The sequence below is a fragment of the Brassica napus genome, chromosome A6 (genome assembly GCF_020379485.1).
Source record: "Brassica napus cultivar Da-Ae chromosome A6, Da-Ae, whole genome shotgun sequence".
NCBI classification, from domain to species: domain Eukaryota; kingdom Viridiplantae; phylum Streptophyta; class Magnoliopsida; order Brassicales; family Brassicaceae; genus Brassica; species Brassica napus.
In genome coordinates this window covers 6,706,922-6,730,460 of record NC_063439.1, presented here as the reverse complement: position 1 = coordinate 6,730,460, position 23,539 = coordinate 6,706,922, and the positions used below count along the sequence as shown (strand labels likewise).

General features: G+C 37.3%; 7 protein-coding genes, 1 long non-coding RNA gene and 1 other non-coding gene across 10 annotated transcripts; 3 read left to right on the top strand and 6 right to left on the bottom strand.

The window, feature by feature from the left end:
* The first annotated feature begins 5,104 nt into the window (after positions 1–5,104).
* Positions 5,105–6,201, top strand: BNAA06G11320D. Its single transcript, XM_013786163.3, has 2 exons — positions 5,105–5,645; positions 5,737–6,201. Exons 1-2 carry the CDS (start codon positions 5,419–5,421, stop codon positions 5,957–5,959), a joined length of 450 nt encoding a protein of 149 aa, XP_013641617.1. The 5' UTR covers positions 5,105–5,418; the 3' UTR covers positions 5,960–6,201.
* Positions 6,202–6,739: 538 nt separating this feature from the next.
* Positions 6,740–7,721, top strand: LOC106346747. Its single transcript, XM_013786166.3, has 2 exons — positions 6,740–7,233; positions 7,381–7,721. The coding sequence occupies exons 1-2, from the start codon at positions 6,846–6,848 to the stop codon at positions 7,458–7,460; spliced, it is 468 nt and encodes a 155-aa protein (XP_013641620.1). The 5' UTR covers positions 6,740–6,845; the 3' UTR covers positions 7,461–7,721.
* Positions 7,722–7,827: 106 nt separating this feature from the next.
* On the bottom strand, positions 7,828–10,102 carry LOC106346746 (putative pentatricopeptide repeat-containing protein At1g16830). The gene has a single exon (XM_013786165.3). The coding sequence runs from the start codon at positions 9,733–9,735 to the stop codon at positions 7,909–7,911; it is 1,827 nt and encodes a 608-aa protein (XP_013641619.1). The 5' UTR covers positions 9,736–10,102; the 3' UTR covers positions 7,828–7,908.
* Positions 10,103–12,250: 2,148 nt separating this feature from the next.
* Positions 12,251–12,447, bottom strand: LOC125576024. Its single transcript, XR_007314560.1, has one exon. It is a non-coding gene; the product is annotated as a U2 spliceosomal RNA (small nuclear RNA).
* A 163-nt stretch (positions 12,448–12,610) lies between these two features.
* LOC111198567 lies at positions 12,611–13,430 on the top strand. Its single transcript, XR_002652542.2, has 3 exons — positions 12,611–12,933; positions 13,013–13,096; positions 13,159–13,430. It is a non-coding gene; the product is annotated as an uncharacterized LOC111198567 (long non-coding RNA).
* Positions 13,431–13,437: 7 nt separating this feature from the next.
* Positions 13,438–14,710, bottom strand: LOC106351354 (protein FAM32A-like). 2 transcript variants are annotated; one of them, XM_013791163.3, is made up of 3 exons: positions 14,599–14,710; positions 13,925–14,085; positions 13,438–13,828 (listed from the first exon to the last, which is right to left on the bottom strand). In XM_013791163.3, the coding sequence occupies exons 2-3, from the start codon at positions 14,073–14,075 to the stop codon at positions 13,575–13,577; spliced, it is 405 nt and encodes a 134-aa protein (XP_013646617.1). In that variant the 5' UTR covers positions 14,076–14,085; positions 14,599–14,710; the 3' UTR covers positions 13,438–13,574. The 2 variants fall into 2 exon arrangements, with proteins under 2 accessions (XP_013646617.1, XP_013646618.1); XM_013791164.3 differs by having other exon boundaries at positions 13,925–14,082; positions 14,599–14,672.
* Positions 14,711–15,957: 1,247 nt separating this feature from the next.
* LOC106351355 lies at positions 15,958–16,631 on the bottom strand. Its single transcript, XM_013791165.3, has one exon. The coding sequence runs from the start codon at positions 16,521–16,523 to the stop codon at positions 16,068–16,070; it is 456 nt and encodes a 151-aa protein (XP_013646619.1). The 5' UTR covers positions 16,524–16,631; the 3' UTR covers positions 15,958–16,067.
* A 539-nt stretch (positions 16,632–17,170) lies between these two features.
* Positions 17,171–21,433, bottom strand: LOC106351356 (U-box domain-containing protein 35). Its single transcript, XM_013791167.3, has 10 exons — positions 20,812–21,433; positions 20,637–20,728; positions 20,414–20,535; positions 20,136–20,323; positions 19,992–20,046; positions 19,478–19,910; positions 18,587–18,997; positions 17,595–18,347; positions 17,411–17,496; positions 17,171–17,305 (listed from the first exon to the last, which is right to left on the bottom strand). The coding sequence occupies exons 1-9, from the start codon at positions 20,987–20,989 to the stop codon at positions 17,440–17,442; spliced, it is 2,289 nt and encodes a 762-aa protein (XP_013646621.1). The 5' UTR covers positions 20,990–21,433; the 3' UTR covers positions 17,171–17,305; positions 17,411–17,439.
* Positions 21,434–22,183: 750 nt separating this feature from the next.
* Positions 22,184–23,534, bottom strand: LOC106346748 (50S ribosomal protein L20). Its single transcript, XM_013786167.3, has 2 exons — positions 23,242–23,534; positions 22,184–22,532 (listed from the first exon to the last, which is right to left on the bottom strand). Exons 1-2 carry the CDS (start codon positions 23,425–23,427, stop codon positions 22,338–22,340), a joined length of 381 nt encoding a protein of 126 aa, XP_013641621.1. The 5' UTR covers positions 23,428–23,534; the 3' UTR covers positions 22,184–22,337.
* Between the last annotated feature and the right edge of the window lie 5 nt (positions 23,535–23,539).

The window sequence follows — 23,539 nt, the reverse complement described above, 5'->3', positions numbered from 1 at the left end:
AAGTTTTATAACTCTTATTTTGCTTCCAAACTCTTTTCTTCTTCTCTTCCCTATCCATAAATTTTGTTTCAGATCTCTAATTATAACAATGATTCTTATCTCTTGAAATCACCTCCTTCGGTCAAAAAAGAAAGAATCAATGGTGATGAGTCTCATAGATGAGTGATGGTCGTGTAATCATATTCATGTCCTCATAATCAGCTTTGCATCAAGAAGAAGCTGAGAGTAACCAATACATATATTTTGAGTATTTCCCCAAATCTTATTTATCCTCTACTTGAAACAATGGTAGTGATTATTGCCAACTTTTGAATTATTGTGCCGTTGGTTAAGTAGGAGAATCTTATGTTTGTTATCTGAAATTAGGAGACCAAAGAAGAGAAGAAGATCCTCACAGAGGAAGAACCTGAACAGAAGAAAAGAAAGCTGTCAAGGTTTGGCTTTTGATTTTTTTTTTTGTTTTCTTCAAATGGTTAGAATCAACGTAGTTAGGCACTAAACATTAAGGAATAAGAGGAAACAAGTGTGTCTTAGTTCAAAAAAAAAAGAGGAAATAAGTGTGTCTTCTGATTTGTGTTATACTCTTTTGTATTTGTGATGCACAAAGCTCGGTCCAGATTTTTACGTATTTGAGCAGAAAGATCTGAGAGTACTATGAAAAAACTAATTTAAGTTATTGTATCTAAAAGGTATTTGATCCGTCACTTCAGATACATTTCATATTAGATCCGTCACTCCAGATATTTCTTTCGTTTTCAGATTTCTATCTTTAATCTCTTATGTTTACTGATGATTTAATGACCACTCCCTCTCATATATTGAATGATTTCGATTTACCAAGTCCTTGAAAACTTTCCCTTTCACGGTCTTATTAGGAAGCAACTGAAGGAGGGACATAGATCTTTCCAACTGTTCGCCCCTGTTGTATTGTGCAGCATGTGAAACCAGAGGAAGGTAACCTATATATGGTATTTGGTCCTGTCTTTTTGCTTCATCTTTTGTTTTTTTTTAATAAAGAAATTATAGCTTGAGCATGTCATGTTTTGGACTCCTGTGCCACTAATCAGGATATGCTCCAGAACCAATTGATGTTTGAAGGATATTATATGCAGACATTCTCTCAAATGGAGGGGAAGTCACATTACAATAGATGGTCCAGTTGATCCTGGTTGGTTTTACAAAAACTATCGACGATTCAAATTTTTAAGTGGTAGAAGGTGAATGATGGGCTTATCGAACTGCAGATTCTTGCTTGGAATCCCGAGTAGAGTCTCTGATTCAAAATTCAAACAGTGAATTCAACGTTTGTTACAACGTTCATCTGTTTTTTTTTTGGGAAAGAGTTGCATTGAGTTTATGTTCCACTAAGCTGAACATTTCGTACTCTTTTTCAGGTGATTATATTACAGATGAATGAACAAAACTGCATCCTGATCTCATGTCTTTACCCTTGGAAGAAGAGAATAAAATTATCTCTAGGATGGATCACAAAGGCAAGATAAATGTAATTGACATATATGCAGGTATCTTGAGATTGTGATTCTTCATGCTATTTCACAAAAAAAAAAAGCACTCTTTTGACATTCTATGAAACTCTTTTACAAGAATATATGTTTTTTTTGGGTATTCAAATATTCAGCTCTGTGGAGTTAGAGGCAATATTAAAGCTCCTGCCAAGGCATTGTTCGGGCAACCAGAAAGAGTCTAAATTTTTAACCTTTTTAGTCAGAGCAAACAAGAGCATAACACAGCCATAGTCCTTGCTCGCTCTTTTGATTGCAATGTAAGTTTAAAAAAATATTGAAGAAAAAATATTAAAATACAGAAAATAGTACTACATCACTTCATATAAAAAGAAAGAGGAGTTGAACGAGAAAGGAAAAAACCACCCACAATACACCTTTGTCATGTTCTTTGTTGTAATTGGGTATTTTGGTTTATTAGAACGTAATTCTGTCTTTAAAACTAAACCAAAAAACTCTGTTTTAAAATAAGAAAAGTTTTTTTACATTAGCCTATAACAATAATTATTACCTATTTACATAGAAAACAATGTAAAAATAAATTATATAGTAATAAAATATATTATAACAATTAAATAATACAGAAATAAAATATTAAACATGATTTGAATAATAAATATAAAAATGTGATGTTAAGATTAATAATATATTTTCAAAATAACCAAAATATGTAAAAAAAAAATATTTTGGATAATAACTAAAGTTTAACAATTTTTAATTTATTTCACATGTGTTCATAATCCCATACATATTTTAGATGATAAAAACAATAAATTGCAAGTTTTATTCATTTCTAATTCAAATTACTATTTATATTTTTATAAATAGATATAATATTGTAATATAAATATTAAATACAATGCTATTTGTATAAATCCGGGCGTAGCCCGGAAAAAATCTCTAGTTCGAAATAATGATTGGTCAACATCGATTGGCAATTGTATTTAGTACCCGTAAATCTTGCATCACCTAATTTATTATTAGCCACCGCTTTTATATGTGAGATTTCATTGATTAGTATGCATTATTCTAAACCTTAATGCGCCAAAGACACGTAAAAGCTAATAATATAACCCAATTATAATGATTGAAGCAAGACGGAGAAAAACCAATTTCTCTAATTTAATTTAGAAACAACATAAGTAGAAAGCAGGACGGAATCAAAGCCGGACGGAAAAGTTTAAAATTGGACAAAAATCTTGGTTTCAGTATTATGAAACTTTTCGAGGAAGTTTCGGAAAATATTTTTCATCAAGATCAAAAATATTTGGATTCTATCAAAAATATTTAGCTCATCAGAACGGGAGCAAAAAATTCGGGATTGATTGCAGATCGAAAATATGCCGGAAAGGTCAAAATCGAGTAAACCGACTAAAAAACTCGAAGTGTCTCTATGTATATGACCAGGACATGTTGTCTAGCATCTAAACTGTCGAATGTCAACACAAAGATGACGTGTAGACGTGCATGGGTGCTGAACATGCAGCTTGACAAGTAATAGCTCGAGTTGTCGCAGTTACCGCGAACTGTGCATGCGGATCGACACACAAAGGGAGGTGTGTCGCAACACATGAAGTTTGTGTATGCTGAAAGACGTGTGGACGTGGGTGTGTCTCTTTTCATGTGTCTTAGACATGCTTCACGACATGTGTGTACATGTGTCGCCGTGCATGTAACCGGAAGCATGTGGGTTGACACACGAGCGCTCGTGTGGCTCGATGTTACTCGCCGAAGATTCTATAAATACCCACAACCCCCACTTCATTTTTCCATATCCAGACCTGTCCAAAGCAATATAAAAAACGTGAGAGAAAGAGTAGAAAAAGAAAGCAAGAGATTCTGAGCTGTTACGAGAGTTTTAGAGAGTTTCCGATGACCGAAATTCTGCCGAAAAGTTCCGAAATTCTTTCCAGAAGCTAGAGGAGGCTCTGTCCGAATTCTGATCAGTCCTGTCCTGTCCAATCAAGACATTGACGTTGGATTTTGGCTAAGCATTTTTCGATCAATCAGCTGCTCACCGGCCTAGAACAGTGTGAGTTGGTTTATTTGAGTTTCGAAAACTCACTAAAACTTTTGTAACAGCTCGAAATCTCTTGATTTCTTTTTCTACTTTTTCTCTCACGTTTTTATGTTGCTTTGAACAAGTCTGTATGTAAAGAAATGAAGTAGGGGTCGTGGGTATTTATAGATATCTTCAGCGAGTAACATCGAGCCACACTGACGCTTGTGTATCAGCATGCATGCTTCCAGTTACATGTGCGGCGACACACGGGCACACACATGTCGTGAGACATGTCTAAAACAGTAAAAAACACACCCACGTCCACACGTCTCTCAGCATGCACAACCTTTATGTGTTGCGACACACCTCCCTTTGTGTGTTGATCCGCATGCACAGTTCGCAGTAACTGCGACAACTCGAGCTATTACTTGTCAAGCTGCATGTTCAGCACCCATGCACGTCTACATTTCATCTTTGTGTTGACATTCAACAGTTTAGATGCTAGACAACACGTCCTGGTCATATACATAGAGACACTTCGAGCTTCTTAGTCGGTTTATGCGATTTTGACCCTTCCAACATATTTTCGATCTGTGATCAACTAATAATTTTTTCGCTCCCGTTCTGATGAGCTAAATAATTTTAATAGACTCCAAAATATTTTTGATCTTGATGAAAAATATTTTCCGAACCTCCAGCCTCTTCGAAAAATTTTTTAATACCAAAATTATGGTTTTTGTCCAATTTCGGGTTTTCCTGTGGTGCTTCAATCCTGTCGTGTTTACTTTATGTCCTGCTTAAATCATGTCTTGTTTCCAACTTATGTTGTCTCTGAATTAATATTCCGCTGATACGAAGTTTTACGGATTACTTTATGATTTAGAACGTTGTGCTTCTAAACCGTCGAGCTTTTGAAATATCGTGCTTTCAAAAATGTTATGCTTCCAAAACATCCGTCTGATTAATCTAAGACATCTTCTAACTATGATCGAACAACTTATTCAACTCATAGTTCACTCACGATCAATTCTTCGACTACCTCGTTTTTCGAAATTTTCCGTTCGATTTTTACCTCTCACGATTCGACCATCAAGCTGATGTTTGGCCAGTCTTTTTTTCATCATCAAGTTTTTATGTGATCAAAATTCAACATTTGTTTCGATACTTAGACTCTCAAATGTTCAGCTCCAGATTTTGACTTTTGTTCTCTCAAGCATTTTATTTTCGATATTTTCCCCTCTTTATATGTTTTTTTTTAATTACGAAGTAACGTAAGAAATATTAACGTACGAATTTTGAGTCGGTCTCTTGATTATAATAAACTAAGCTAGGAATAACCACAGAGACGTGATTACTTGTCTTGATGCTTTGTTAAAAGTTTAGTTTATCTAATAATCGAATGAAAATGATGTGTTGAAATACTAGGTCTCGTCATTTAACATCTTTCCTATCACAATAACTTAAAACGGACCAAATGAACTTTCATGATTATAAAAAAAAAAGCCCTTTCTCCATAAAAAAAAAAATTCTTTCATGATTATATATATTTTCGAACACATCGTCACGGTGTCTGATGATAAACCGGTAAGGCTTGAGTCAGACATGAAAAAAAACGTTAAAAACTTGAAGTGTCGATGTCACAGACACCACGTGTCCGCGTCACAGTGTTACATGAGCCACCTCCTTCACGTTCATAATTTTCGTCGCTTTCTGGTTCACGCGTCGTACACGTGTGTCCACCACGTCTTCTTTCTTAGGTCGCCGACTCGCCTGACAAACCAATAACTTTCGTAAACATTTCTCTTCCCCAGCTTTTATCCCTCCTTTAACTTCACTTTACCTCAATTATTTAGAAACGGAGAGAAAATAGAGAACCCTCAAAACGTAAATAACATGGCAGGGAAAGTAAAGCACGTACAAGTTTTTCATCTGCTATGTCTATGTTCCGTGATCTTCTTTTTTGTACTCTCTGTGAATGTTTCAAGTGAAGCAGTGCCGCCGGAAGATAAAACGGCTACGGTTTGGCTATATAGAATCAAACGGTCTGGTAATGATTATTGGTCGAAACTCAAAGAGACTTTAGGTCGTGGTCACTCCCGCTTTTTTCCTCCTAACATAGAGTAATAAAATATTATAGATCTTAGAAGATACTAATTCAAGCTGTTGATAAACTTTTATTTAGCTCTCGTTCTTTTCTTTACATTTGTGTAGTTTTAGAGGAAAGGATGATGCAGCAGATATGGGAACGGGAGAAAAGATGAAAGAGGCGGTCACAAGGAGCTTCGAGCATAGTAAAGATACGGTGGAGGAAGCTGCCAGATCAGCGGCAGAGGTGGCGTGTGATGCAGCTGAAGCGGTGAAAGAAAAGGTGAAGAGGAGCGTTTCCGGCGGAGAGACGAATCAGCAGCAGTCGGAGGGTACTAATGAACTTTAAGTACGTCGTCACTTTCAGCTCTCATGTTGTTTGTGTGTGTGTTTATTCGATCGGTGACTGAACAACGCAGTTTTGCCACGTATCATATGATTGTATTGTTTCTCTGTCGACCCACATGCTTTTTTATAATTTATATACGCATCGACCATGTCACATGTTGTATGAGTATCGTCCGTCGTTCTTCATTATCCTTTGCGTGTAAAAAAACATTTTAGATTCAACTAATTTCTTCAGCTGGTTGATGAGAAAAGTGATTTACGTAACGCTGTTTTTGCATCAGGATCTGAAATCTCATAATCAAATAAGTATTTAGAGTTCTAGTTTTTTTTTTTTTTTGAAAAAGAGTTACCTCACAAATATCTTTTCTCTATCTTTATGCCAAAAAAACACGAAAATATCTAATTGGGAGTCAAAATATCTTTTCGCGACTCAAAATATCCCTTTATAAAAAGTGTAGATATAATTATATACCACTGAGAATTTAGAAATATATCTTCAGATGCAAAACATCGACAGCAATTCACACACTGTACCTAACATGGCGAATTGAACAGCACCTTTTAAAAAAAGAAAAAGAATCTTAAAATCAGTTGAACGTGTCTTAATTAAACGCCCCTAGAAATAAACTCAAGCCATAGTTTGTCCTAATTTCAGCGATTAGAAGTCGGCTGGGAGACTACAACATAAAAGTAAATCAAAGAAACATTATCACATCGTAGGTAATACAATTAAAAAATTAAAATATCTAAAAAAGAATTTAAAATTTTGTCGATAAAAAGGGGAAGAAATGAGCTTATCCTTTTATCTCCAAAACCAAACTCATCTCATCTTTTAATTACAGCTTTGAAACACAACACAAACCAAACCTATCTACTTCTGTCTCTAGATGGCTCGTTCCCTTTCGATCTCTCTCTCTAAAGTCCGACTCACCGCATCTGCATCCTCTCTCCTCCCTTCATCACACCTCCTTTCCTTCCGATCTCAATCCTCCGACCGTCGCGGCGATCTACACGAAACCGACACCGCCTCGCCGTCGGATCCCTTAATACAGAAGCTAGAAGACGCTGTTCACCGGATATTCGTACGCCGAGCTGCACCTGATTGGCTCCCGTTTGTTCCAGGTGCTTCCTATTACGTCCCGCCTCCAGGATCTGGATCCCAGACTCATGGGGTCGCTCAGCTCGTTGCGAAGCTGGCTAACCCGTTAACTGATGAAGAAACTCTCTCCACCAATTCGACTCACGGATGGCCTTCCTCTGATTATTTCCTCAAAGGTTCGTACTTTGTTCCGATGAGATCCCATTGCAATTGTAAAGTTTTTATTTAAAGTTTGATGTAGTTTAAAGTAGATCGATGAAGGTTTTGTAGAACTGTGTCTTTATTCTCGTTGACAATATTGTTTTTGTCCTTGTGATTTATAGGTGTACAACCTCGATTGATGGAGACTAAGATCGAGACTAGTTCAAGTACTGAGTATCACTCCGAGGACGAGGAAGGGTGAAACTGCACTATTTGAAGATCAGATCATACATGGACTATTATGTGACGACCGAACCAAATTGCATAGACTGCCATACAGACAACCATGTTTGTTTCTTTATTTGTCCCGAAATGTAAAAAGTAATTCGAATAAGAGTAGTTGTTGTATGCTTGTAGCATTTCCCTCTTTTTAATGTAATATTCTTTACCCTTTTTTATCAAGATCTTGTATATATTTCTGTTTTACGAGAAGGTAATGGGATCATCCTGGGTTGGTAGCTCATTGGAAGTATTGTCTCTCAAGTTAACTAACACTTTTATGTAACAACAAATTGAAGCCCTAAGAGACTAATGACTTTGGTATGAGAATATCTAGTAAGATCTTGTAATAAAACAAGATTTTGAAATTAGATTTTCATTCTATAATGAACAAAAGAATTACAGCGCTGATTGAATATACATTATACAACTCACCCAGCAGAAACAGCTAACTCATCGTATGAATCAGAAACACCAACGTTCTCCCTCCATTTCTCAAAAACCGATCTAAACTCAGAACAATCTCTTGGATATCGAGATAAGAGAGACACCACTTTAAACTTAGTGTTAGGATCCAACTCCACTCCTTCCTCAATGCACTCACTTAAAACCTTTCTCAACCTATCCTTGTCCTTCTCCCCGCACAAACCAGAGATAACAGTCCTATAAGTCCGTGCATTCGGCATAACCCCATCGTCTTTCATTTTCTCCAAGAGAGAACAAGCTTCCTCCATCCTCCTCCCACGCACAAGTCCCTTAATCGCAACCGTATACGACACAACATCCAACTCACGTTTCTCCAAGACACAACGGTTAAACAAACGCATCGCGCTACCGTATTCACCAAGCTCTACAAGACTGTCAATCATCACGGTATGAAAATGAGCATCGATCCGGATGCCCTTCCTCTTTACGATCTCGTCGTACATGTTCAGGGCATGGCCATATGCTTCTCCTTGACAAAGCGCAGTGAGAAAGCCAGTGTACGTATAACAATCCAGAGCTAAGTCTCTGTTAGACATGTTGCGGAACACTTTCAACGCGGCCAAAGTGTTACCGACCTTGCAGAGATAGTTCATGAGCGAGTTTCCCATCACAAGATCCAACTCTGTTTCAGTACCAATCGTGATACCGAGATCGAAGTCCCTAGACAAACATAGACTAGAGAGAATCGTAGCAAAAGTATACTGATCCGCCCCTTTCTTCAAACTATGAAGAAAAACGTTACGAGCTTCTTCGAATCTCCCGAGTCTAGTAAACGTATGTATCATCACATTCACAAGAACAATATCTGCAGCCAACCCTTTGGATTGCACTATTCTCACCACACTAAACGCTTCATCAACCATTCCATAATCCATAAACCCTTTGATCAAACTAGTATACGTCACTAGATTCGGGGAACAACCCATCTTGTTAAACAGATCAACCGCCTTACGCGGCTCACCCGAACGAAAAAAACCATTAACCAACATGCTCCATACATTAACAGACACAGAGACTCCACTACATATCATCAACCCAACCACTTGAAACCCTTCAGCAACGCATCCACTTCTACAAAACACTCCAAGAACCTGCCCAAACCTCTCTCCGTTAGGATAAAACCCTTCTCTAATCATCATCTTCAAAACCATCTTAACCCTAACCAGATCCAAATCCTTTCTACTACACAAGTGGCTCAACGCAATGTCGAAACTAAAGAAGTTCCTAACACGGATCCCTTCGAAAACCTCCAAAGCTCGATCAACCAGATTGTACTTGAAAAGAACATCCATCATCATATTCATGGCACGTGTGTTAGGCACGTAACCAAAGGTGCTCATGCCTTTATAAACCTCTATAGCCTTATCGTACACGTGCCCGCGCCAGAAGATTTCAAGCAGCAGCAATAAAACTCGAGGCTTTATTACGCAGCCTGATAGTATCAAAGCTTCTATGACTTGATTGATGCTCTTGTGTCGATGAGTTAGTCTCTCGACGACACTAACCATGTGATCAAAAGCTCGGTCATCGTGGAAGTAGTTGCTCTGCTTCGCGCAGCTGAGGAAGAAAGTTAAGGTTTTTAGATCGGGGGAGGATTCTCGTAAACGAGAGTAGACGTCGTCGTGGGTGAGTGGCGGGTTGGGAGCAGCTCGGTGTCGAGAAAGGTTGCTGATTTGGTTTGGTTTTGATGAGAAGTGAGTGTGAAGCGAGGAGAAGCTGAGCGTGTTGATGAGTTTCCTCCTCTGCTTTACCCAGTTGCATCTCCATAGCATCTTACCCTCCGCGCCAAGATCTTAACCATGAAACGGGTTTCTTTGATAAATTGAGAACTTATCGAAGAGAAAGTTTGCGACTTTGAAAGCGAAAACCGCCGGGAAAGTGAGAGAGGAGACGAAGGAAACGGCGGAGGGTTTTGGATTGGTACGAATTAAACCCTGCTTGTGGCGGAGGCAGCAAAGAGTTAAGGGGATTGGCCGGATTCGGTTTGGTACTTTTGTAAACCGATACACTCCGGTTTTGCTGATTAACTATAAATTTTTTATTTTTTTTAGGTACTTGATTTTTAGCTCTATATTTGGAAGTGGAAATAATATATCTCTATATTTTCTCCTATAAATAGAAAAACTCTATTATAAAAGCATACATCAGAGCCATTTCACCTTTATAGTAAAACTTTTCTATTTTAGAAAAAAAAATATAGAGATAGAAATAAAGATGGGTTGAAGATAGTCTTAGTTAACCATAATTATTTCTTTATACCTTAGTCATGGACATATTATCCAAAATTTGTAAACCGAAACAGAACCAAACCGAAAAAAAACAAAACCAACAACTACAAAAACCCGAACGGTTCCTAGATTTTTAAATCTCAAAAACCGGAACCGAACTGAGAACCAAACGAATACCTCAATATTTTGAATATATTAAAAATATTAATTAGTTTTAATTTTCATATATATAAAATATAATTTATAAATAGCAAATATAAAAAGAAATCTGAGCTATCAGAATATTTATTCGGGTTTAACTCAGGTTTTCGGGATTGCGTTTATTTTTTTGGGCTTTAAACCCGAACCAACCCAAATTATTTGTAATACGGTTCCACTTTGTATTAAAAAAAAAATAAAAAACCTGATCCGAACCCGATATTATCCGAACCGAACTAATCCAAAAATGTCCGGTTCCTAAACGGTTTCTAAATATCCCAACTCGAATAACCCAAAAACTAAATAAACCGACTCGAACCGAAAACCCGAATGCCCATGGCTACACCTTACGAGTATTATCTACAGCAACTCCAACATGAATTTTGTTATCTATATCAAACGATAAATGAAATAAAACATTGTATTACCAAAAACTATCTTTTATAAAAATAAAAAAAAAGTCCAAAAACTATGTCTACAACTAAAAACTATATTAATATAACTATCAAAAGCTATATGAACATGGGAAAGTTGGAAAGATAAGAAAAAAGAAGAAGAAAACACTTTTAAGACAGATTGTGATTTGTGAGTCAGATGTTCAGAGCTCTGAAGGTGCTTTTCGTTCCAAAATCTCTCGGTTTGTTCGTTTCGGTACAGCGTTTCCTGTAGACAGAGAATTCTGACAGAGCATGTAGAGACAGAACAAACATAGTCCTGTTTCAGACAGAAGAGATAACAGTCAGAACCAGGTTATCCGACTGGTTTACATACATTTCAATACGAGGAGGAAGAAGATGAATATACTGAATGAATGTCCAAAAGTTTTGTTAAATTGCTTCGTTTCCTTCATCTTTTGTCAAATACTACAATATATAGTCTTAACAACTGAAAACTATTATATGGTGGTTACTTGCATAAGCAATGGTCACACCCGGTATTATTCGTCTCAGAGCTGCCAAGAAGAAACATTCCTAGTTCACACAAATCCAGTTTAGAAATTTGACAATACATAGAACCTGAAAACATCGTCATTTTTCTTGTTATTGAATAACTACACACAATGTTCAGAATTTTGCAGAATGTTAGTCAATGGTCTTAAACATAATAAGTAAATGCTTTAGTTTTATACTTTTGCCATGCAGGCAGGCAGGCACTCGGATAACACATGTGGTCTAAGAGAACTATCTCTGCTACTGTAATAACGGAGAGACTGGATAGATGAAACTTGCCTTAACAAATAGCCTCTTGTCATGGCCCGTTGGTGTAACTCGCAAAACGGATTCAGCTGCTCCGACAGTATTAGCTAAGAGTGTAATGATGTTACATGCTGTAACCTGTGATATTTGCCACTCCAATGGATCCACAGGTACCCTTCACATAAAAAAAAGTTTTTACTTTGTAGATCATGTGACTGCAAGTATCTTCCAAACAGTGCAAAGTGATCATCATATCAACAACACTTCTGGGTTTATGACTTGTGCATTGATCGTAGAAGAGGTATGAGAATTATAGAGTTATGAGGATGACACAGTGATACACAACCAAAAACTTGTGTGGCTTCTGGATATCAAACGCAGATAGTTTCGCAGAAACAAAAGATTGAGCTCTGTATCCTAATCTGTAATGATGAAACCACACTCAAATCAAGCAAAAGCACACTCTATTTGAACATACACTCGATTATGTAAAACTAAAGACCGCAAAAGCACAGGTTTGATTTGCCGGTTAGACTTCGGTTCTAATACAAATGTCCGTTTGGTTAATGAGTTAAGAAACCCCAACAAGTTTCGAATCTAGACACTTCAGTTACGTGAGCTGAGCCCACGACAGATGATTTCAGAAATTTATTGAACTTTTATTGGCGGGTTAAGCCAGGTCCGTGCTGTAGTGCAACGCATGGACGACTCATGAAAAATCCAGATAGCAAGCTATCTTAATGGACTTTCTCCCTTAAAAAATAAAGTTAATATCGTGTGGCCCGATGGACCATATATCAGATATTAAACTGATAAGAACAGATACTACACTTGATCTTAGCCAAAAGGCCGAGAAAGGTATGAATTGAACGTTGTATACTACGTGCTTTATATACACATCGAATTAAAGCGAACATATCTTCAGTAACCGATGTGGGACGAAGTAAACTCAAAAGAAGCTTTGTTATTTTCGTCCCAACTGTTAATTAATTGTCACGTGTTGCATGTGGCTTGTGTAGGATGTGATGCGAAGTACAGGATCTCTTACTTCTTTTTGACAACTCTTTGTCATTCCGACGTGGCCACTCTTCTTTGTTCACTGGCTACGATCTCTCTTTCTCTGTTTCAACGACAGTTAGATTGTTACGGGTTCTGTACTTCATTCAAGCTCTAGCTTCGCACTATTATTGATATCTTTTTGTTAGTATAACAGAGGATTCTAAAGAGTATTACAAAGCAATCTGGTGAGTGGTGATGTTTCATGTATACATGCTTCGTGGGGTGTCTGTTCCAGCTCTTGACAAAGATTGTCCTTGGGAGTTCCTGCCCCAATATATTAGATTATTAGGTATCGTGTTTACTGCGCATGTTATTTTGTTAATTTCTAAATCCTTGATAAACTGAATTCGAATTGTTCTATTCCGTAGGTGGTGACTTGCATGCTGTAAGTTATAGCTGGATGCTTCCACATTCTGTTCCTTAAATTGGGAACAGCTTTTCTGACAGCCACGGTAATATATGGAATGCAGTCTTTTTTTTTTTTTAGCAACACTCTGAAGTTTATGGAATGCAGTCAGTCTTTGAGAACACTGAAGTTTCAGAAGCTTGAAGATCCAGCTAAGGGTGAAGATACACTTGTTGCCAAATTGAAGTTGTTGTATGACTGGCTTATGGAATCCAAGCCTTGGAGGAAGTAACTGGGTAAGATGATGAGGCCACGAATCTAGTTTTTGTGCCAAAGAAAAATAGTGTGTTGTTGTTATGTTGCCTCATTCCAATTCTTTGTTGGTATAGACAAAAATAATATAGACCTGTGTACTCAAACTCAATAGGCCTCTAATGGTTCAAAGGATTGGATAAAAGATTCCAATGTGTGTTTTCTTTTTTTCATAAAGAGAGTGGAGATCACACAATTGAAATGTTAAGAGAACACAATATAGATCCAACATAAGTTATTCAACAATGACAGAAAGGCAATGAAGAATAAGATTAACCAGGTCCGACTTTAGGGATATCGTAGTGCTCGCTCATGTTAGCCAGGTACTGATTGAAATCCTCAATCCTATTACGGTGAGACTTGTTCGCTTCCTTAGCCAGTTTCTGCACATCAAGTCTCTGCTTCTGCTCTATGTACCTTCTCTCTGCAGGCGTTAACTGATCATCGTCGTATTTCGCCAATTCACTCATACCCGCTTCATCTTCTTCTCCATCAATCAAATTACCTAAAGCTTCGGTGTTTTCTCCTATAAGCAAAACGCCAATACACAACATACGATTGAATGTCAAGAAACAGCTCAAGGCTTATACAAAACTTGTGGAAAGAAGCGGGTCATGTGTACCTTCTATGAGTTCATGATGATCAGTAATTTTAAGAGCTTGTTCTTCTTGTTTCTTTTGTTTCTTCTTCTTCTTGACTCCACCAGCTTTCACATCTAAAGCCTTCCCTTTTAGCTTTAACTTCCCACCAATAACATTGTCATATGCCGACATCTCTCAGCTCCTAGTAAGAACACATTACCACACAACATATATATTAGAAATAAAAAAAAATCCGAATTAGACGAAGACTTTGAGGCACAGAATGTCTGAAACTTAGAAAAGTCAGTGACTTGTTAAAACAATGATAAGTAAAAGCTAGGCAGTTAGCAAATGGAGAGGTATAACATAATCAAAATCAATAAAGAGTTTCCAAAAATATCAACTTCAACATGCTCAGATCAATAAACATCAAAAGATCAATCGGCTAACCTTTAATTCTTTCCCTATAAAATCAATCAGATATCACAGAGATAGGCCTCAAAAATCAAGCAAACAATAAGAGTAATTACATAACCTAGATGTTTTTCGAGAAGGAGGCATAGTAGATCTATAGTGTATACCCTATTAATCAGCATATAATCCATAGCTGCGAAGCGTAATTACCCGTACAGAGACGCAACAGAAACCCAGAATGACAAAAAAAATCGAAGCAGAAGCATGAGTTAGAACTCAAAACCCTAATCAAATCACTCACCTGAAATCGACGGAGGAGTTTGCAGAACGCGAGAACCGAACCAGAAAGAGGAGATTTTTTTTTTTTTTTCTGTTTTATTTAAAAGAAATTATTTCTCTTTCCCACAGGGGCAGGGGGGGGTAAAAAATAAGGTCGGTGGGTTTCCCGCTAAAGAAGCCCATTTATGGACGGCCTAATAGATGAATATAGGCCCATTTAAAGAGTTTCTTGTTCCCGGAATAAAGGTAACAAAATTAAGAATTTCAAAATTGCTTCTCATTCCTCTGTACATAAGCAACTTTAATCCCCGTCGCCGGAAATTTTGGCTTTGCAGTCCGATTGTTTTAAACTGAGAGGAGAAAAGTGTCGAGTAAAGTCTCCTCAAGTGGAGCGCTCTTGAGCCAGCGGAGGAGAATGACGATTCTGATCCCTCTACACTAGTAGGGCGTCTTAACCAGCGCAATGAACAATGGTTACTTTTACATCTCCCTCACGTATCGTTCTTAAACTGAGTGTAATCCAATTTCACCTATTGGGTTTCCACTTCAAGTTGATATTTCCTCCATCCATTTTCTTCTTCAGGTTACAGATGCTTTCACTTTGTTCATATCATTGCTGAAAGACACTCGTTATTGGTCTGAGAAATTCTGAGGAAATGTGGATTTGTGTCCAATGCTGCCAGCATCATCTTGTGAAAGATGCAAGAAGAAAGAGAGGTCATCATACCAGTGAAGAGACCATACATGTTTGGCAAGAAAAAGACAGAACAACAGCAGTTTGAGCAATTGCGCTTCAAAGAAGAGGGAAGAGACATGCTCTGATAGAGAAAGAGGAAATCTGATGGAGATGGTGTACCTCTCTCAACAAAAGGATCAGTGAGAAAGTGACATCCCAAGTGAATCCTAGGCGGAACCAAGAAAAAAATGAAAGGTACAGACAAGAGTAGTAATCCAGAGAATACAAATGTAATTAGTTCGAAGAAGAAGGAAGATCCAAATGCGTGGAAAGAAATCTAAGTAGGATTCATCAAACAAAGCTTGAGGGCAAAATCCACAGATGAAACTCAACAGAGAGAGAGAGAGAGAGAGAGATCAACAAATAAACAAAGGCAATGCTTCTTGTAATCAAGGAGTGTTGAAGATATGACATCCTGGCGGAAACAACAGCTTCAAACTGTTGCTGCCACTCCAAATTCGTCTCCGATTCCTTCACACAAGCACAGATCTCCAAAGCGACCATTGTCCCCAAGTTCAGCTTCAAGCATTCACACAAGACCGCCTAATGCGATCAAAGGGTAAAGATTTGCCTCAAATACTGATTTTTTCAATTAACTCTTTCTTATTTGCAGATTTCACTAAGCACAACAGTAAACAAAGAAGATAACAAAAAACTAACTTTTTATCAGATTTTTTTTGTTCCAACAGTGAAAAAAACTGAAGTTAGCTAATACAACACCAAGTAACCAAATCACATTGGAGAGAATATTCATTTTAAGAGGCAGCTGACGGATCTGTCCCACTCTTAACGGCGGACCAAACCTGACCGATCCCTCTAGTAACGTGAGGCCAGACGGCGCTAATTCCGTTAAGCGCCGCACCGGAAGCTAACCCTAACGCGAAAGTCTCGACGTATCCAGGCTTCGTCTCCAACTTGGCGTCGACAACTGCAAGCCTTCCACTAATGGCGTCGATTTTCCTCCCGTCAGCTAGAAGCTTGCTCTTGCTGGAGGCGTTCTTCGAGGACGAAGCGACTCGGACGAGCGCGTTTTGCAGGTCTTCGATGACCTTAACCGAGGCTTCCGCTGGTTCGAGTCCCCCTTGCTTCTGGTAGTGTGAGATTAGCTCGGCTGCAGTAGGGAATTTCTTCGATTTCTGCTTTGGTGCGGTCTGGTTTTGCTCTGATTTGGTTTCCTCCGCCGCCGCGTTGGGAAACGTAGGTTGCTTCATCTTCTTTGGAGAAACTTATTAGAAATTGATTCTCTTATCTGGGAAACTCTATGCACCAGCTCGTAGGTTGGAGATGGAGATGAAAAGATGATAATAGAGGGACTATTTCAGCCGTGGGTAATGTTTTCTTCGTGGACCTTTTATTGGGCTCAGGCCCACTAATATTACGAAATAAGTTTCTTAATAAATGATTAACCTAACATGATTCTGTCTAATGCCTATGGTTTACACCGTGTAAGTGTAGCTGGCTAGCTTATGTTATTCGAGTGAGTGAAATCCACTATCCAGTATGCAACAGATATTTACTGTCTTCTGAATAAATTAGAGGAATTTTTTAGAATATTTTTTCAAAGTTTGTGTCACAAAAATAGTTTTTAATGAACAAAAATGACAAAAATAAATTTATTAAAAAGTAAAAATACATTTTGATTCTAGGGTTAACTAATATAAACTTAAAGTTTAGAGTTAAGGAGTGGGTTTTAGGGATAGAGTTTCAAACTAAAAAAAAAAAATTAAAATTTTAGAATAAAAAAAATCTATTTTAGTCATTTTCTTTTTTTAGAGCTATTTTTATGATAAAAACTTAAAAATAATTGTCTGAGAGAATTGCCTAATAAATTATGATCCATGTATATAAATATTGTTTCTTAATCGAAAACACAAAAAAAAAAAAAATATTGGCTTTAAATCTCAAACACCTCTCTTCTACAGCTCAAAGAAGCAGTTTTTCTTTTCCTGAATATATACATTGCTCTTGGCTTTCTTATACTGACATTTTTCTCCTGTAAATCAAAATCTCAATCATGAGTGCTTTTGATCAAAAAAAAAAATAATCATGAGTGCTTATCTCAACAAGGTTCAGATAATGTAACAAGAGTGTGCCATACCTTACCAGATTCCTTCACTGTTCTCAACACTATGGGTTTGATATATAAGATCCTGGATTCGATATAGAAGGAGCACTCCTACCTTCCTGCAATACCCCACACACAAAAAACAAAATCTCAAACACCATAGAGAAATATAATAATCTGGTGAATTCTTTTCTTAAATTAAAAGCAATTTTCTTACCGATGTATAAGAGACTTGGCTAGAATGTGAAAACGGTCCATGTCCAGCATAAAACACACTCTCAAGACTCTCTGCACCCAACTCTCTTAGTCTATTAAGCTCAGGCATCACTTCTTTACCAAGATCAGGCCTATCTTTTCTCCTCAACTCAGCACATTGTAACGACAACTTAGCAAGAGACATTGCTTCCTCTAACGGCCAGTCTGGTACCGCAGGATCTAGCATATCTTTCAGCTTCCCTTCTTCAATGGCCTGTTCCACATAATAAGCCAAACCCATTGGCTGTTTCGCAGTCAAAAGCTGCAAAAGCATGATCCCTAGCGAATAAACATCAGACTTCACACCCAACATTCCTGTTTGTTGATACTCAGGGTCGATGTAACAGAACGTTCCCGCAGCTGATGTGACTCTGTACTGAGTCACGTTCTCTGCTACCGCGGGGACGAGTCTCGCTAGCCCTACGTCGCTGATCTTGCTGACGTAGTTGTGGTCGAGAAGAACGTTTCCTGGCTTCAAGTCTCTGTGGACAATTGGTTCTGGTTTGGTCTGGTGTAAGAAGAGGAGACCTGTAGCTATCTCTGCAGCGATTCTGAAACGCAGTTGCCATGATATCGGTGGTGTGTTTCCACGTCTGAAGAGACGGTCGTCTAAGCTTCCTTTGGCCATGTATTCGTAGACGAGGATGCCATATTCTGGACAGGCTCCTAAGAGAAGCACCATGTTTGGATGCCTTATGCAACTTAGTACTTCAACCTGTGTGGCAAAACACACATGAAGTTTCAAACTTTCTCACTCAACAAGACTTTCTTGTAATACAAGTAAACTAAAGTTAACAAAACCTAATACTTCACTCAACAAAACTTTCTTGTGACACAAGTAAACACACATGAAGTTCAAACTTTCTCAATTAACAAGTCTTCTTGCGACACAAGTTAACTAAAAGGAACCGAACCTTATACTACAAAAACCCTCTTTGTGATTGCAGTTCTTACCTCTTTTTGAAACTGTGATCTTCCTTGAGCAGCGTCAGGACGTAAGACCTTAACAGCAACACTTGTGTGATCAAGATGACCTCTATACACAGGCCCATACCCTCCTTCTCCCACTTTTCTTGACTCTGCAAAATTATCAGTTCCTTCTTCGATTTCATGAACAGTGTACTTCCTGTACCGAACCATGGTATACCGAGTGGGAGAATCGCTTTCTTTCAGTGCCTTCATCTCTGCGGTTAGTCTTCTCTTTGCCTCAGCTTCCGCAAGCCTGTTTGCAGCCTCAGCAGCTTCCATGGCTGTTTTGGCCTTTGCCTTCTCATTTTCAATCATTGAAATTGCTGTCTCCTCTGTCATCTTTAGTTCTTCCATTCTTCTTCCCTCTTCTGACCTCAGATTTTTCAGCTCTGTCGCCTAAAACAATGAAGATGTCAGTTTGGTTTTGATGAAAACAACCACTTGAGAAACCAATAAGGAAGTAATGTAATGTATAATCGATGTTCAAGAAATTGTTAGGCATTAACTAAACAATTTGTACGAGGCAGATTAGTCGGAGCCCAAGCCTCCTCCTATATGCTAAAGAATTATTGATTTATTAAATATATTTTACATTTATATAAGATAATTTAGTTTTGAAGTTTAATTATAAAATTTATTTGATGAATTATCAAAATTAGATATATAAAATAAAACAAATTAGATAAATTTGTGAATTTGTACAAACGCTATTAATCAATTTAACAAATGTAGATTAATTTAGATCGATTTTCAACCGATTTAAATCAGTTTAAACCGATTTGAGCCAGATAAACCAGATTTTAAGAAAATCGTTTCGGTTAGAAACGAGTTGCTGCCGCCTATATTGATTTTTAGAAAAATGAGTATAATAATTACCTCTTGCCTTGCGGTTAAAGCTTCTCTGCAAGCTGAACTATACATATCCATGGTTTGTTTTAGCTCTAAACGCAGTCTCCTCATTTGAGCTTCAACATCATCCAAGCTCTGAGATGAGTAAGAGCAAGAAGTTCTTCCACTCTCTTCAGAAGCCGTTGAAGAGTTATTGAGAAAACCTAGATCCGTAAACTTGATCCCTAATCTATGTGACCCAATGCTCTGCTCTGAGCTAGTTGACATTCTTGAGGTTCTTGCTGAGTCTGGTAGATCGTAGGTAAAAGAACACCTATCTCCACTAGTCGGCGTCCCCGAGCTGATAAAGGAGTTTTCTGATCCTTGTTGTGAAGCACTTATGAATGAGAACTCGGACCCTGAATCTGAGAAGTCTCCTATCATTTTCATATTTCCTTGTGGCAGTTTCACAAACCCTGGTCTACACAAAAACATCGAAACCAAGATTTGGGAGATTTTTTAAAGTAATCATACTCGATGAGTAATGTAACACAACATTTACCTTGGACCATCTGAATCAACTGATCTTCGTGCCCTAGTTATTGGGGTAGTGTTAGCTGTTGAAAACAAGAAAGATGAACGTGTGTTGAGTTGCTTGAAACGCAAGAAACCAAGAAACATTTATCCTCAAGATTGAAACAGTCACCTGGTTTGTGTTTTTTCTCAGAGGCAGCAGTTTCCTGATTTTCAAAATCGCTGAGAACTGTTGATTTGTAAGGAGCAGGACGAGAGGAGCTTCGTAAGGAAGAGATTTTGCCTTTGGAAATGACGTAAACATTGCAGAAATCTGGAGCTGCCTTGGACACACTCGTTGGTAAATCCGTTTTGAATCTTCTGTTTGAGTATCAAAACCTAATTCTGGTTAATCTTCTGCTGCACGCAATCAATAAATCTAAACCCTAATGATCAATTTTTTTTTATTACCTCATAAAGCTACTCCTTGATGGAGCACCAAGTACTAAATTCTCGATGGCAGAAACTGTAACGTATTCAACTATCGCTTTGACTTTGTCTGCATCTTCAAGCAAAACATCCAGACAATGTATCTGCACATATATATTAAAAGATAGTTTATAAATTTTAAGCTTTTAACAAAAGAATCAAACCGATTTTAATTAACAAGCTCTAGATTTCAATTATTATTTACTTCTTTACGGCTGCAATAACAGTGGAAAGATACAAAGAGATCTTTTGTTTGTTTATCCATTTGCTGCATATGCATTGTTCCGTCTTCTATGTCTGCAAGTAGAAAAAAAAACTAAACTCACTCATAAGAATCATTGAGCAAAAAAATGAAGGATTGAAAGCATTCCTTAATGAACCTGAAGAAGATTGAGATTTGGGAGCGACATGAATAAGAGCAAGAGTTTGGCCACGAGAAGTAAGATTCTCCATTGTCCATTTGATAGCATTTTGGCTAGTTTTGTCTTTGTCTATTGCAACAGCAACTGAACCACTTAATGTTCCTTTACATGTCGCATCTGTTTTCGGTAGCCACATTATTTGTCTTTCTCCTTCTTCTTCTTCCTTTTTCCGTAAAAGAACAAAAAGAAAACATGCACAAATGGAGGATTTTTTCTACTTTTTCATTAGTAAATGATATTTTTGGAAATAAGTTTTAACAGAAAAATATAATGAAAAATAGATAATGTAATGGGTTGAGAAAGAATTCTATTTTTTTTTGTTGTTTCTTATTTAAGGGGTGCTATTGGATGAAATATCTAATTTCGGAGTTTATAAAACAAACCACACATATGAAGTGTTTATTTAGGAAATTATATAGTATTTGATTTTTATCGAATGTATGGAAACTATAAAGCTAAATATAAAAACATATTTTTGTTTACCTCTCATTTTACTCTTAAAAATGAATGGTACAAAAATAAATAGTAATAAAATATACATCAATAAAGTAAAATTTAGAAGAAGAAAAATAATGGATAATTTTTCGTTTTAGAAAACAACATTAAAGTGTACTACCACCAAATTTTAGCAAAAAAAAAAAAAAAAACATTAAAGTGTACTACTACACCAATAATAATCAGTTAGTTGTTTTTTTCATTTACAAGTTTTATGTGTAGAATGTACTATAAGTAAATATAATTATGTTTAATATAATTTTTATTATCAACAATATTTATAAATAAAATATAAACATAAAAACATAAAGTATCTGAAAACAGTTCTTATAATTAGAAAATGATATAAAAAGCAAAAAAAAAATTAAATCAAATTTTTTGAAAAAACTATTGTATGAATTTTATGAAATTATTTGCTAACTATAAATTGCTTGAATTATTTTAACAATTTTTTTAAAGATATTTAATTGATGGAGATGCTATGGACCACTTAGATCAAATTTCTTGATTGTTATAAATGCTTTCCTTGGCCCATATCAAATGAGACATTTAGAAGAACGTTGATTGTGGGAGTGAGCCCCAGGGGGAAGTTGGTTGTTCTGTGGATTTCAAGACACTTGCCTCCTCCCCACGCCGCATTTGTTGAGCAGTGTATTCACCGGAGACAACGGTGGGGTAGCAAATGCGGTGTTGTTCCTTTTGATTCACGGTTCCGGTACTTGTTTCTTCCGCAAAGAGCACTCATGTGATGAAAGCGCACATGGTTGTGTTGCTAGGGGTTAGGTCTATAACTACTTAGGTGACTAAGGTTTCATTTCTGAAACTAATAAACAAGAAGACAGAAATGCATTCTCTCAAGATTTGCGAAAGTTTAATAGTTATCACCAAACCGGCGTACATGTGATTCAGACCAAAAAACTAAATGGGTATGTGTCCCATTTGAAAGAGAACAAGAAGGGAGAGATGAAAGTAACTTGTTCATATCATAACTAGGCATTAATAGAAGAAATGTCTAGTTTACGAGGAGCTTGGACAACGTTCTTGTTTCCAGGGAAGGAGTTGCGGGAGACGTCAACGAGTGCTTTGAAGCTGTAAGGCTCGTGCATAGATAACTCAGAGAGGACTTTACGGTTCAGCTGGATGTTCTCCTTCATCAGTCCGTGGATAAAGTTACCGTAATTCACCTGTTTCATGCTTTAAACGTTAAGATTCCCAAAAATTTCTTCACCAGAAACAGGGTACTGATCCACATATATTAAAACAGATGCAAAAGAGAGATATACAGTCATTAAACAACAGAACCAAGACTAGAAGTAAACAGAAGTCAAAAAGGGAGAAAATTTTAAGGACAAAGCTGAAACAAGGTAATCGAGTTAGATGAATATGTTTCTTAGGAGCCAAGGTCTCAGTGCGTTTGAAACAATTGACAAGAAAAGTATTGGTCATATCACCAATACGAAATGATTCACTTCTTTGAGCATCATCGACCTAACACATTCACATCCTTAATCTCCATTTAGATTCAGAGATCAAAACCCAAGCGAAGATAGTGCAAAACAAGCAAAATCTGAAATGCCCTTACTTATACACAATAAGTTCTATTTCTACTACGTGGATGCAAACACAGAGAACCATAAAAATAATGAGAATACAGCAACAAGAGATCAACAAACTACACAGAGTTCTGTTCAGAAACCAAACTACAACTTGTGAGGTAGACGAAGACAGTAATCAAACACTCAACTTTACAAAAACTAAAGATCATAAACCCTAAAATAAGTTTGATTTCAAAAGTCTCAATTTATAATCTAATCAAAGGAATCTAGCAGTCAACGGAAGCAATCAGGCGAAACACTAATCAGAATTTTGGGGGAATGCAAAAGAAGAACGTACACCGTGCTGACGGGAGCCAGCGTTGATACGCTCGATCCAGAGACCTCTCATCTCACGTTTCTTGTTGCGCCTGTCTCTGTAAGAGTACTGAAGAGCTTTCTCCACTCTCTCCCTCGCGATTCTTATGCAGTTCTTCGCTCTTCCCCTGAAACCCTTTGCTAGCTTGAATATCTCCTTCTTGTTCATCCTTCTCCTCCTCTCTTCTTCGTCTTCTCCCTTTCCTTCTCTTCGCTGTTTAACGCCGCCTCTCTCTCTCTCTCTGTATTTCGCTTGTGTTTTTTCAGTTCCGTGTCGGGTC